A 14,670-nucleotide genomic window follows, 5' to 3' on the forward strand; every position below is an offset into this window, starting at 1 on the left:
ATCCCGAAGATAATAATTAGGAGAAAATATCTTGGGATAATGGTGGAAGTATCCCTAATTGATTGTGGTAGGGATTCCTTAATTGTTTGAGTTGTTCTTTAATCATAAATGTATGAAAGATAGGATTTGGTCATTAATCCTATCTTTAATACTTTAACTTTTCCATGCCACAAGCAAGGGATCCTTGAGCAGTCGTAGTCAGTTGCTTGAACCTTCAGGGATGCTGAGATGCGCGTGGGATTATTTAAGAGTCCTGCCCATTTAATAAGGGAAACCTTGCCTTTCTTGAGAAAAAGGTCCATGTGCAGTCTTCTGAATTTTTGGATCATTTCGTGGCTCCACAGGGATCTTTGAGAATGGTATCAACCCCATGAACAAAAGTTGTACCTCCTATCTAAGTGGGAATTGAAGGTGGTGGATGCCCATACAATGCCTAATAAGCGCCATTTGAATTGTGGCCTAGACAGTGGTGTGATAACACCATTCGGCCCATGGGAGCCAGTAAAGCCACGAAGATGGTTTGTCTGCCACATAGTAACGCAGGTAGTGCTCCATTGTGTGGTTAAGAACTTCGGATTGCGTATCTGTTTGGGGGTGGTAAGCTACTAATCTAAACTATGGCATAATTTGGTACCTTGTGCAACAAAGAAAGAAGTCCACAAATTGCTCATGAATATCGGATCACAATCACTTACAACGGTTTTAGGCATACTATGCAAGTGATAAATTTCTAGGATAACAATCTCAGCTACCTTGGCGGTTGTGAATGGATGTGTGAGAGGAATGACATACTCATATTTGGACAAGCAATCCACAACCACCAACAGGGTGTTTTCTCCTTGTGCCTTTAGAAGATCTTCCACAAAGTCCATGGGAATATCTTTCCAAATGTCAGAAGGAATTGGAAGTGGTTGAATGAGCCCTGGTGATTTTTCGCCATAAATTTCTTCAGAGACTTTCTTAAGTCTAGGCCAATTGAAACTTGTCTTGATTTGAATGTAGGTTCAAAGTACCCTGGAACCGAAAAAAAAATTATATTAAGACCACCGGATATTAAAATTCTGCATCCCCATTACGTACACTGGAAGTGCCATATGTTTGGGAGCTAAAGTACAACTAAGGAAGGCAATAGGGTGACTCCTTAGAGAGACTTACTCCAATGCCTGCATCAGAGGAATCGCTTCTCTCCCCCCCCCCCCCCCCCCCACCCACCCACCCACCCACAAAAAAAACAGTTTCAAAAAGTCAAGCAATGCCAAAACAAGTGCGGTTGTCAAAGTTTTTTTTTAAGTCTAAGGAGCTTGGGTTGCTGCAAGATTCCACTTAAAACCGTTCTTCAATAAGTCTGTCAACGGTTCATCAATTATACCAAAACTTTTCGCAAAGCAACAGTAGTATCTAGAAAGCCCAAAAATCCCCTTAGACCTTTAATTGTTGTCGACTGCGACCAGTGGTGGATCCAGGTGCAAATTTTTTTTACCAGAAATAGCATGCATATCGCCATGTCATCGAGTCTTGGTAAGCCTAAAATAATTTGGAAATGCATATTGCACACCTGTTAATGTATGCAAGGGGCAGCACGCAAGGTATCCATGGACATTCACCGAGTCTTGGTAGGCCTGAATTCAGTTGGAGGGCATGTATGAAGTCAACTCTAATCTTCAAAAGGGCAGCACCTAAGGTATTCATGGACATTTACTGAAGTTTGGAGCGTCAGCACCTAAGGTATCTATGAATGTTCATAGAAGTTCGGAGGGGGTCAGCTGACCCCAATGCCCCTCAATGCATCTGCCACTGGTTGCGACCAAGGGAGAGAGAAGAGGAAGAGGGGAAGAGAGGTTGGAGGTGGCGACGTAAGGGAGTGAGGGAGGCACACAGTAGGGATGGGGTTGGGTTTTGCCAACCCTAATTAATCTAAGTTAATAAAAAAGAATTCCTAATTAATCTAATTTTTTATTTTGAAACCTTTATTTAGTTATTTATTTTTATTTTAACAATCGATATTATCTATATTAAGAGGGTGGATGAGTGGGCTAAGCTTCCAAATGGGCTAGCAATAATGTGGTTCAAATTCACCTTTGGTGAGAATCAAACCTAAGACTTTTCACTTACAAGTAAAGAGGAATACATCTAGACTGTAATATTATTTGCCACATCGTATCCATCTGATAGACATTTTAGCAAAAATGGATCCTAGTTGTGCCAAGTCAACTACTTTAATAGAATTTTAAGGGGCAAAGTTAGAGATAATTCGAGTTTTAAGGGATTCAGGGCTGGTTTGGTATTGCTGTGCTTTGAAAAAAAACTGCTTCTGCTGTGATGTGAGAATAAACTCATTTTTGTTGCTTCACGTTTTCATTTTTTTTTTCACTCAAAACTGTGAAAATAAGTTGTTTTTAACTGTTTACCAAACGCATTTTTAAGCTCAGTTTTTTTTTATACCTATTTTTTATTATAAAAGCACATCAGTACCAAATCAGTACTGAATTAAACATTTTAAGTCCTATAGGGTAAAATGAGAACAAGTTTGAGTTTCATGAGGCTGCCGTGGATAAGCTTACCCATTAAATAGAACAATTATAATTTAAGATCTTTTAGTTATCAATTCTAACAAAACTTTTAGCTAAATTCCATATTTTTTTTTTTATTTTTTTTTTTAAATAATAGGATAATCTATACCAAACTCATCTAAACTAGGGGTGAGAGATCCAAATACAGAACTTGAGTGTAAGGGCAAATGTTCTTAATCAATTGAGTAACAAACCATTTATGCTTCGTTTGGCAGCTCGGACTGTACTGCTTATTTCAGTCCAATATGATAAATAATCGTGGGATATTACTACCTAAATTAGTCAGACGTTTGGTGTTATATTGAATTAATTTATGCATCAGATAATAATAATTAAAAAAAAATCACAATAATTGTTGTTAAAATGAAATAAAAAAGAAGAAGAGAAAAACAGAAAGAAAAAAAAATAAACATCATTGCAGACAAAATTTAAAAAATAAAAAATAAAAAAGGAAGAAAAAAAAACCCAGGACTCTTCTCAATCACGCCTTCCTTTATTCACCATCTTCCCCATGCATTAATCCCTCGGCGACCGATTGCAGAGAGTAGCGGCCAGGTCAAGAACTCGGAGCCTATATCCGAATTCATGTCCCCCTCCTCGTCGAAGCCCAACTCCCTTCCTCATCGGAGCCTAGCTCCAAATTGCTATCCAACTCCTCGTCGGAGCCTAGCTCCCTTCCTCGTCGTCCTTCTCGTCGTCGGAGCCCAGATCGAAAGAAGTTGAATCATTGTCTTCCTCCTTCACCCATGGAAAGTTTTGTTGTCAGAGATGAAAGGCGAACGGAGAGGTGGGAGGTGTGTGCGCAAATGAGGGAGGAAGAGAGAGAGAAAAAGAAGATGGCAACAAAGACGAACCTGGAAGCAGACGAGAGATAGCAGGCGATGCGGGAGAGTTGAAGGAGAGTGTTGCGAGAGAGGGACGGAGTGAGTGAGCCAGCGTAAGCGAGAGAGATGCACCCAGCTAATCATACGGTGTCGCGTGCCAAACGAGGTATTATAGATTGAAAAGTCAACCAAAACAATTTTATAAATGCTAGCATTCTAAAAATTTCATTTTGCATCTTCAAATTTTCTATAATTAAAAAAATACACTTGTAATGAGTGTATAATGAGTTTTTAGAGTTTTAATATTAGTTCCCTAATTTAATATAATTACATAATTGTCCCTCGATTCTAACACATTTTCCAACAAGCCAACTTTTCTGATGGCTAGCCAATCAAAATTTTCCAGTCAAAAGGTCACTATTTAATAGTTACCTTTAGAAAAATATGTTGAGTGTTGAATTTTCTCATAAGTTCTTTAATATATTTGTATACATGGTAAAAAAAAAATAATGAACTTAGATTATTGAAGGTAAATATGTCACTGTTGAACAATGACTTGATTCATTAGTGGCGGATGACAATTTCCAGCATTAGCGTCGATGACTCATGAGATTATGTGCAAGGCCAAAAACGTAAATGTACTCATAATTGTAGCTTAATACATATAGAATTAGTTGGGCTTGGTAATTTTTCTTAAAATTAGTATTTTTCCTTAATATCTATATAATAAATGGTATAACCTGAATTTGCTCTAATATTTGTAGTCCAAAGTATGATACAAAATAGTTTTAAAATGACATGTATTATATTTTAAAAAGGTACAGTCCATTCTAAGCAGACACTAACATAGGACAATGTTTTTCATGCATTATCCAACTTATCAGTTTTATACTATACAAAACGCTTCATTATTTTTATATGATTGATTTCATGTCAAGCCGAATACAACTTAGCATTTAAAACTAGTTTGAGACAGTTTTGTCTTAGGAACATGCACAACCTTACACTTGCACTTTTGGAAGTATGGGCCGCTTTTTTTTTTTTTTGAGCAAAGATACTTCTTCATTAACAACCAAAGAGAATACAAGCCAAGATCAACTGCCAACCGCAGGACCAGAGAGAAATAAAGTATAACAAAGGAGAGGCAGGGAACTTAAGGACAGATAGAGGCTAGCGTGGCTGAGTCACTATCCTTAAGAACCATGCATCCAAGGCTAAGTCAGTGTGGGCAAGGGAGTCCATCAATGGAAATGATATGGACTAGAGCATATGGGGGTCTGGAAACCCAGACTTTTAGACACATCCTTCTTCTACACTGTAAGGCAACCAATCAGCCGTCGAATTCGCTTGGTGGGGAGCTCAGCTCCATTTAGGCCATCTCTAGGAGATGGCTATAGGGCAAAACTCAGTCTGAAATGCTCCAAAACCCAACTCTAATGAATGGCTGGGCCAAAAAAATAAAAAGGACCCACCAAGTCAAGTTTAGCCCTTTGCCCATCGAGCTGGCCATTCTTAGTCAGCCATGTAGCTCGTTTGAGGGGCCCTTTTTTCTTCTAAGGCCAAAATTTTAAATTAAAAAAAAAAAAGAACTTCTAATTTTTTTTTTCCCAATAAATACCTAAGCCATTTCCACACCATTTCTCACTCCTTTTCATTTTTTTTCTAAGTTCTAGATCATCCCTTTCCTGCAATGGATCCTGGGGGAAAATGTTGCTAAATTTATACCGTCCGCTATTGGGTCAAACCGAAACAAAATAACTACCTAAAAATGTAAACGGGGCTTTTATTAATTTAATTGGGTTTAAGGAATTTATATAGTGATAATAATTTCTAAAACCCTAATGGAGTTAGTGGGCTGGCACAAGCACTGGATCTAAATCGCGCCGATATGTATTCTTGTCATCAGCCACTTGCTAGACCATTCATTTACTGAGCTATTTTTAGAAATTGGAATAGTTTCTCGCTATATGAGCGTAAAAGTTCAACGATCAAAAGATGCCTTCTTGAGCTAAAAGCTCGTTTATTCTTTTGGCTCACATCTCTTTCATAAACACCACTTCCTTACCTCTTCCAATAATCTAAATTTAAAATTTTCAATAGTTTTTCAAATGGCCACATCTTCAACCAAGGGATAAGAAATCTAGAGGCTTTTTCATATAGTGACAAGTTGCACTCAAAATATGTCCAAACTCTTTATTTTAATATGGTAGTTTAATTCAGTTAACCAATAAAATTAAAGAACAAACTTAAAATAATAAATTATTGAGGGGACTGAAAAATAGCCCCCTTTGGTTATAGATGGTATATAAATATGGCCTGACACTGTTCATTAAAAAATAATTTTTTGCAGGGCTATAATCTGGACGAGAGCTAAATATAGCTCATTCGATTGGAGATAGCCTTAGAGAAGCTGAAGAGGTATCGCAGGTTCCAAATCTGGGGGAGTAACGGAAAGATAGACCAAGAGACATTCTTCTTAGTCCCACTGATGAAACGTACCAGGGATGCTGAATCATACTCGAAAAGAACCTTCTATTATAGATGTAGGTGTGAGTTTAGCCTTGCGACGCGTGCATTCAACATCATTTTTATTTTGAACAATAAGATGATTTATTAAACATTATAAGACAGTACATAGGATAGCATAATATCTATTTAAAATTCAAACATGAATATCAAGAATTAAAGTAGCGTCTTGATTAAAAGACACGCTATCTGATTACCATATCACAGGGCATAAAACACAAATAGTCTGAAAAATATCAACACAACTAACTATAAATTACAAAGTCTTCCAGAAGAAAACCACTTGAGACAAAACTTTTACGATGAAAAAAATAAGGCACACATGAAGCAACGTAAACCAGATTTATCTTTAGTCTGCACCACCACCGTGATAGCAACACTGGTAACATCTTCAACCTCAGAACACATCAACCTAGAAACCCGATGATGAACATTGTTTATACCATATTTAGAGCCTCCGTATTTAGATCTCGTACAAATACTCAGAGGACTTAAATGTAATTATGTGATAAAGGAAGGGGAAAATATGTAATAAGTGAAGAGTCATTATTCTATAAAAGGACCCCTCATCCTCACAATGAGAAGAGGCCAATTCCTAAGGCTCCTCATCCTCTCAAAGCTCTCACTCTCATTCTGAGCTCTCTCCCTCAGAAATACAATCAGTGTGGACGTAGCCCAAACCTTGGGGTGAACCACGATACATCTTGTGTTATTTACATTTCATGTAGATTCACGGTCGAATTTACGTTGTACCAAGACCTCCGGTTTTGTGCATCAACATTTGGCGCCGTCTGTGGGAAACGACACAAAAAACTATGTCGGTTTCTCATTCATTTTTTCATCAAATCTCACCACTGTGAATCTGCAAAATCACAAAAACCCAAGAAACCAATCTCATCTCTCTCCTTCGATCTCTGCTCCTAAAAGAGCCCCAAAGATTCTTTTTTTTTATTTTTTTTTATAGCAGAGTCTTGTTACTTGGGCTACTCCAAGATTGAACGAAGAAAAATTAGACAATGTGTTGACCCAAAGCTAAAGGATTATCCTGCTAAGGGGGTCACGAAGCAAGTTCGCAGTACTCCGCTGGAAACTTCACCCTTAACAATCGCTCAGGTAAAGTCTTCTACAACCACTATTTCACGCTCTGGGAAGATTCAGGTTCAAGTTCTTCAGATCCCACATCAAACGGAAGCCACGTGGTGTCTTTTAGTTCGTCACTCCTCGTCCCAACAGTTCTGCCATCCCTGGCGAGGGCCTAGCATTCCTCATCGCGCTGGATATGACCCTTCCGATGACCAGTCATGGCCAATACCTCGGTTTGCCCTACACCACCACCAACGGCGATCCCAATAACCACCATCTCACTGTCGATCTAAGCGACGAGAGCACATTCGCCGTTAAATGGGCCATCCAGAACTATCTCTACCCTGGCGATGCCGTCATCCTCCTCCACGTTCGCCCTCTCAACGGGCTCTACGGTGCCGACTGGGTCACCACCGACGTCTCAATCCCACGACTTCCTAGGTCTCAGGACTCTTAGGGACTCTGTGGAGGAAGAGGAGGACACTCGGACCCGCTGTCCGTCGAAGCCGGTTGAAGTACTATTTCTATTATCTCTCATCGAATTGAATCGAACAGAGAAAGTTTGAGTGGTTGGGGGTTGATCCACCATCTAAGCCCATATCATTCTTTGCGATGGCACACCCCACGCCTTTCTCACTCTACACAGCCAAAGTTTCATGCTTTCTTAAGAGAGACAAAGACAGAGAAAGAATCAAACAATCGAAGCAATGGCTGATCCGGAACGAGGACCACCAGAAAAACCCAGACCCAACAATTACAATTATAACTCCAACCAGTACTACATGGGAACATCCGAAACCCAATGGACGTCGTAGCTGATTCCGATGTTTGTCGTGGCCAATATTGTTGTCTTCATCGTCGCCATGATCATCAATAACTGCCCAAAACACAATCTTGGTTTCGATGGAAAGTGCGTGGCTAAGTGTCTTGGTCAGTTTTCGTTCCAGCCTCTCAAGGAGAACCCTCTGTTTGATCCCTCTTATAAGACTTATTTTTAATTTGATTCTAATTCGTATTGATGTGAATTGGGACTGGTTCTAATTCTATGATGTTAGCCCGCATCCCTCTCCAGCTCTTGGCCTAGCGCGTCCAAACAAGTCACGTCTGAGAAAAAAAAAACCAGTTGAAACTTCTATGAATTGAGTTGAAACTTCTCGTTCCTAAAAACTAAGCTCGATCTCGCTTGTGCCGCCGCGACTTTATCGCAGGTAAAGCTTGTTCATGCCAATTACTAGGAGGAGAATTATCAAGGCGATTTAACCGACATACTAAGAGCTGGTACAACTACTAACGTTGGAGCTTATCCGTCTGATTATCAATAACCTCACGCCGACACGTGGCACTTCCCATCTGATCATCCCATGATATTTCCATCATCCTCATCAGCCATGGAAGAAGAAGAAGAAGCTAAATACAACTTTGATGACCCATTTTTCGTCGTACATGTGCGATCCGCTTCTTAACAAGCTAGACATATCAAGCTCCAGCCTTTTCAGCAGCCCTAGTTATACAGCTTGTGTGGAGGACGGTGTCACAACCACTACTTTTGGTGACGGTAGCGGTCATCATGTACTTAATCTTGGGCATCACAACCATCAAAGTGGTGGTGTTGTGGTTGATGGTGATCTAATAAAGAGGCCTTGCAACATATTCTCACAGATGCTACAGATCTCTCTAAGTGCAAAGGTAGCCATGTCGGCGTGTGATTCGCCGGTGATTGGTGGAGCAGTGTCGTCGTCTCTTAGGGGGATAAAAACCTCACCAGATTCTGCTGCCATGGTTGCAAGCGACATGATTATTAATGGGAACATCTCATCAGCAGCAAAAGGTTGCTTGCTCGGGAACATCGGGATGCATATCTCATCTCCACAGAATCTGGGGATCAAGTGAAGGGTGGTAGCCATGTGAAATCATTTTTTGAGAAAAGCAAAAGATGACCTTGTGTGCACATGCAAAGACAGAGACTGAGAAAGTGCGGTGCAAAAGAAGAAAGCAGAAAATGAAAAGAAAAAGTAAAGCAAGTCTGCAAAAGCAATAAGCAAGTTTGCTAGAGATGATGGAGGTGGAGAGACAGAGGCGCAGTGAGAAACAGAAACAAAAGCAAAAGCAAAGCAAAAGAGATCAAAAGTACGCCCAGTACTCTAAAATTATTCGGCAACCTGCCTCTATTATCACCAACCAGGTGACCAAAAGTATGCCCAGTACTCCAAAATTATTCGGCAACCTGCCGCTATTACCACCAACCAGGTGATGAAAAGTACAACCCGTACTCCAATATCATTTGGCAACTAGCCATTCATGCCACCAACCAGGTGATCAAATGTACAACTCGTACTCTAATATCATTTGGCAACTAGCCATTCATGCCACCAACTAGGTGATGAAATGTACAACTCGTACTCTCCTTCATGCCACTAACCAGGTGATCAAAAGTACGCCTAGTACTCCAAATTATATATGAGCATTACTCATGTCATTCATACATAAACATTCATAAGCATCACTCATGACAATCATACATAAACATTCATGACCATCATTCATGTCAACATTCATGAGCATCACTCATGTTAACATTCATAAGCATCACTCATGACAGCATCCATAAGCATCACTCATGTCAATCAACATTAACATTCATGAGCATCACTCATGACAACATCCATGAGCATCACTCATGTCAATCAACATAAATATTCATAAGCCTCACTCATGTCAATCAGCTTCAAAAGCTTCATTTACAAAAGCTCCAGCTTCGAAAGCTTCATTTACAGAGCTCTAGCTTCAAAGCTTCGCTTGCAAAGCTTCACCTACAAAGCTTCAGTGCAAGGTATACAAATACCGCCTCCGAACAACTGCCACTTTGGCCCATACATGGATTCAATTTGAAGTCTCCAGCCAACAGACTCTATTGACCGAAAACTTGAGAGACTACATTATGTACCATATATTGGGCCTCAACTAGGCCTTATGAAAAATACTCGGGGGACTTAACCCATTATTCATGTATTGAGAAGCGAGCCCTTATTTTATAAAATAGACTCCCTTACTTTCATTAAAGAGCACTCATTCTTCATGTACTGAGGAGTGAGCCCTTATTTTATAAAAGGGACTCCCTCACCATCATTAGAGAGTATCGCCGCCAACTGAGCAACCGTCTCGCCGCGAGCATCACTCATAACCCATCACTTATGTATTGAGGAGCGAGCTCTTATTTTATAAAAGGGACTCCTTCACCACCATTAGAGAGCATCGCCCCCTATTGAGCAACCGCTTTACTGCGAGCATCAACTCTAGCCCATTATTTATGTATTGAGAAGCGAGCCCTTATTTTATAAAAGGGACTCCCTCACCTTCGACGCCACAAGCCGAGCCAACCAAGGCAACATAAGCCACGAGCCGAGCAGCCTCGCAGCATGTGTTACTTCTAGTTGAGCATCAGTTCAAGACAACATCTAGTTACTTCGGCCCACACATGGACTGAATTTCAAGTCTGCAACCAAAAGACTCTCTTGACTGAAGACTTGGGGGACTACTATTTATACTATATTTAGAGCCTCCGTATTTAGATCTCGTACAAATACTTAGAGGACTTAAATGTAATTATGTGATAAAGGAAGGGGCAAATATGTAATAAGTGAGGAGCCTTTATTCTATAAAAGGACCCATCACCTTCACAATGAGAGGAGGCCAACTCCTAAGGCTCTTCGTCCTCTCAAAGCTCTCACTCTCATTCTGAGCCCTCTCTCCGTAAGAAATACAATCGGTGTGGACGTAGCCCAAACCTTGGGGTGAACCATGATACACCTTGTGTTATTTACATTTCATGCAGATTCACGGTTGGATTTACGTTGTACCAAGACCTCCGGTTTTGTGCATCAACAAACATCATGGTAAAAAAGTAGTAGATAGTAAAAGGATTTGGAAAATCAATCTGAAATAGTACCTACAACAACCAGAGGAAACGTAAAACTTTCCAAGATGGTTAGTTTGTATATTGAAAGACATCTGCTATCAACTCAAAAAGTATTTATAGAATGATACTTGTAGTTTTGGCAAAATGAAGGTATTTTTTTTTTTAACAAACGATGGTATCTACACTAGGAGGGAGGAGGTAGGCTTAGCCTCACAATAGACTAGAAATAATGTGATTCAAATTTGTCTTTAGCGAAAATCAACCTAAGACCTCTCACTTACAAGTGAAGAGGAATACTGTAAATAAAGAATATTACGAGAAAGAATTGTCTCGAATGAATAATTTCATTGATCTGAATCATACAATATATACAGGATCATTCCCTTATAAATCTTTAATCTAATAAGGTTCACAGTAAAGAAGGAATTACAAATTAAATACAAATCTTTTCCTAAACAATCTCGGAGAATCCTAGATTTGGTGAATATCTCTTCCAATACTCCCCCTCAAGTTGGAGAGTGAATATCATTCATATCCAACTTGCAAACAAGAGGAATAAATGTTTCTTTTCCCAAAGCTCTAGTAAGCACATCGGCTAATTCAAATGAAGAACAAACATGCCTTGTTGCAGCAACCCCTTCTTGAATATGTTGTCGAATAAAATGGCAATCAATTTCGATATGCCGAGTTCTCTCGTGAAAAACCGGGTTAGCCGTAATATGCAAAGCTGCTTTATTATCACAATATAACAAAGCAGGTTTAGAATGAGCCAAACAAAGATCTTTGAGAAGATATCTGAGCCATGGCAACTCTTGGCAGGTATTCGTCATAGCCCTATATTCTGCTTCCGCCGAAGACAATGAAACAGTCTTTTGTCTCTTTGATTTCCTGGAAACCAAAGAAGTGCCCAAGAAAATGCAATAACTTGTAGTTGACCTTCTAGTAATTAGACAACCTGCCCAGTCAGATTCACAATATGCACGCAAAGACAAGTCATTTTGTGAAGAGAAGAAAAGACCTTGTCCCGGTGCATTCTTGAGATAACACAAAATGTGTAGAGCAGCTTCCATGTGGGGTTTTCGAGGTTCATGCATAAACCTACTCAAAATGTACAATGAATATGTGATGCTAGGTCTTGTAATAGTAAGGTATATAAGGCTTCTAACTAGCCTCCTATACTGTGACTGATCCTTGAGTAAATCACCATTATTCAAAAGTTAAGTCATCGCTTCATAGGATACTCAACAGGTGTTGCACCTAGCAACCCACCATCTTTAAGAATTTCCAATGCATATTTACGTTGAGAAAGAAAAATACCCTTATGTGAACGAGAAACTTCAATGCCTAAAAAGTATTTCAAATCACCGAGATCCTTGATTCGAAAGTGACTATGCAAGAAATCTTTGAGCACCGCTATTGCCATGGAGTCATTACCTGTGATCACAATATCATCCACATAAATAAGAAGAGCTGTAAAAGACTTCCCATGATGGCGCGTAAAGAGTGAATAATCAGCTTTAGACTGAGTAAAACCAACAGATTGTATGGCCTAAGAGAATTTAGCAAACCATTGACGCGAACACACAAATGGGAATAAATTGGAGGTTTGCCAAAAAAGTTTCTCAAAGGGGGTTTTGAAATTCAAAACTGGAGTAGGCAAACGATTAATAATATGAACGGCGGTAAGAACACACTCCCCCCAAAATTTGGGAAGGAAATGAGCTTGCAACTTTAAATCCTGTGCTGTCTCAAGAATATGTTGATGTTTGCGCTCGACAACACCATTTTGTTGAGGCGTATAAACACAAGAATGTTGAAAAAGAACGCCGTTTGCCTTAAAAAATTTTGCAAAGAAAGAAATTCTCCTCCATTGTTGGCACGAAGTTGTTTGATAGTGAAATTAAATTGTGTGCGGACAAGGGAAAAGAAATCTTGTAAAAGCTTTTGTGTCTCATTTTTATGACACATCAAAAACACCCAAGTAAAACGGGTGAAATCGTTGACAACAGTAAGAAAATAATGAGCGCCACAAAGTGAAGCATGTCTATAAGGTCCCCAAATATCACAATGGATAAGTTAAAAAGGTGCCGATGTTGAAATTGAACTATTACCAAAAGGTAAACGATGTTGTTTTGCCAATGGGCATACATCACAAACTTGACTATAATTAAAAGGAAATTGTAACAATTGTTTTGACATAAAACTTAATCTAGATGAGGAAACATGTCCTAAACGACGATGCCAGAGGTCGGTGGTAATAAAGCTATGGTTGCAGGTGGGCTGGTGTGAATGTTGGTGCTTGTTTGTGCGGGATTTTTCGGACACTAGTGACACCAAGTAATAAAGGCCATTTTGTTGCTTACCCAAACCAATCGTTTTCATGGCCAGATCCTGCAAAATACACCAAAAGGGAAAAAAAGGTTACTGAACAATGCAATCCCTGTGTAAGTTTGCTCACAGACATCAAATCAACTTTAAACTGGGGCACACAAAACACATCATGTAATATAAAGGTAGAGTTCAGAGGCAAATCTCCGGTAGCGGAAATAGGTGTTGTTTCTCCACTAGGTAAAATAACCGTTGCCAAGAAAGTATTCTTGGAACCATTAATAATCTTACTGGGAGACGAAGTAATATGGTCCGTTGCACCACTGTCGATGATCCAGCGGCGAAACGGTAATTGAGATAAACCTGAACAAGTAACAGCCGCATTCACTTGAGAAGTATGACCAAACCCCCTTTTGCATTCATAAAAGCAAGAATTTGTTGTAACTGTGCATCAGTAAGATCAACAGACTTCATCTCCTCTTTGGTTGGTTCTTGGGAAACATTATTAGCAGATGGGTTCATGCCATCTACCTTGGGACGATGGTCACCACCATGAGTTTGATTCGGCTTGTGAAGCTTATGGCCTGGTGGATACCTATGGAGTTGCCAACAAGTATCCTTAACATGACCAAGTTGATCACAGTAAGAGCTATGTGGACGATTACGAGAAGAACCTGTTTGTCTATCTTTTTTGTTAGAAAAATCTTGTCGATCTCCCTTGGAGCAACTGTAATCAGGACGGCCTGATCGAACGGCCATGGCAACAGCTTCTGTCGTGGCCTTGGTCGCACCAATATTGCGTTGTTTTTCCTCCTGAGAAACTGATGCATATGCTTGACAAATTGATGGGAGTGGATTCATTAGAAGAATTTGTCTCGGATTGCACCGTAAGACTTATTAAGACCCATAAAAAATTGCATGAGTTTGTTTCGATCATTATGTGCAGCGCAAGTGCATGTAGATGACTCAATATAAAAGGCTAATCATCCCATAAGGCTTTCAACTTTGTATAATAAGCAGCAACAGACAACTGCTCTTGAGTCAAATATGCAATCTCCTGTTGAAGTTGAAAGATGCGGGGAGCATTGCTTTGAGAGAATCGTTCTCGGAGATCTTCCCATACCGCACGAGCTGTCGTATAGTAAAGAACACTGTCTCCAATCTCACCTTCAAGAATGTTGACGATCCAAGCAATAACCATGTCGTTGCAACGCGACCAAGTCGGGTATTCATTAGAATCTGGTGAAGGAGCCTTGAGAGTTCCATCAATGAAACCCAATTTATTTTTGGCATTCAGAGAAACTGTCATGGCCCTGTGCCATGTCGCATAATTATCCCCATTCAGAGGCTTTGAAACGAGCATCAACCCCGGATGATCGGAGTGATGAAGAAAATAAGGGTTTGAAACTTCTTGGTCAACCAT

The 14,670-nt window shown here is 39.8% G+C and overlaps 1 protein-coding gene and 1 long non-coding RNA gene across 2 annotated transcripts; both read right to left on the bottom strand.

Moving 5' to 3' along the window:
• Positions 1 to 2,902: 2,902 nt before the first annotated feature.
• On the bottom strand, positions 2,903 to 3,533 carry LOC114821838 (uncharacterized). Its single transcript, XR_003769677.2, has 2 exons — positions 3,425 to 3,533; positions 2,903 to 3,308 (listed from the first exon to the last, which is right to left on the bottom strand). It is a non-coding gene; the product is annotated as an uncharacterized lncRNA (long non-coding RNA).
• Positions 3,534 to 14,226: 10,693 nt separating this feature from the next.
• LOC139191894 (uncharacterized) lies at positions 14,227 to 14,670 on the bottom strand. The gene has a single exon (XM_070812925.1). The coding sequence runs from the start codon at positions 14,668 to 14,670 to the stop codon at positions 14,227 to 14,229; it is 444 nt and encodes a 147-aa protein (XP_070669026.1).

The sequence above is a fragment of the Malus domestica genome, chromosome 15 (genome assembly GCF_042453785.1).
Source record: "Malus domestica chromosome 15, GDT2T_hap1".
Classification (NCBI taxonomy): Eukaryota; Viridiplantae; Streptophyta; class Magnoliopsida; order Rosales; family Rosaceae; genus Malus; species Malus domestica.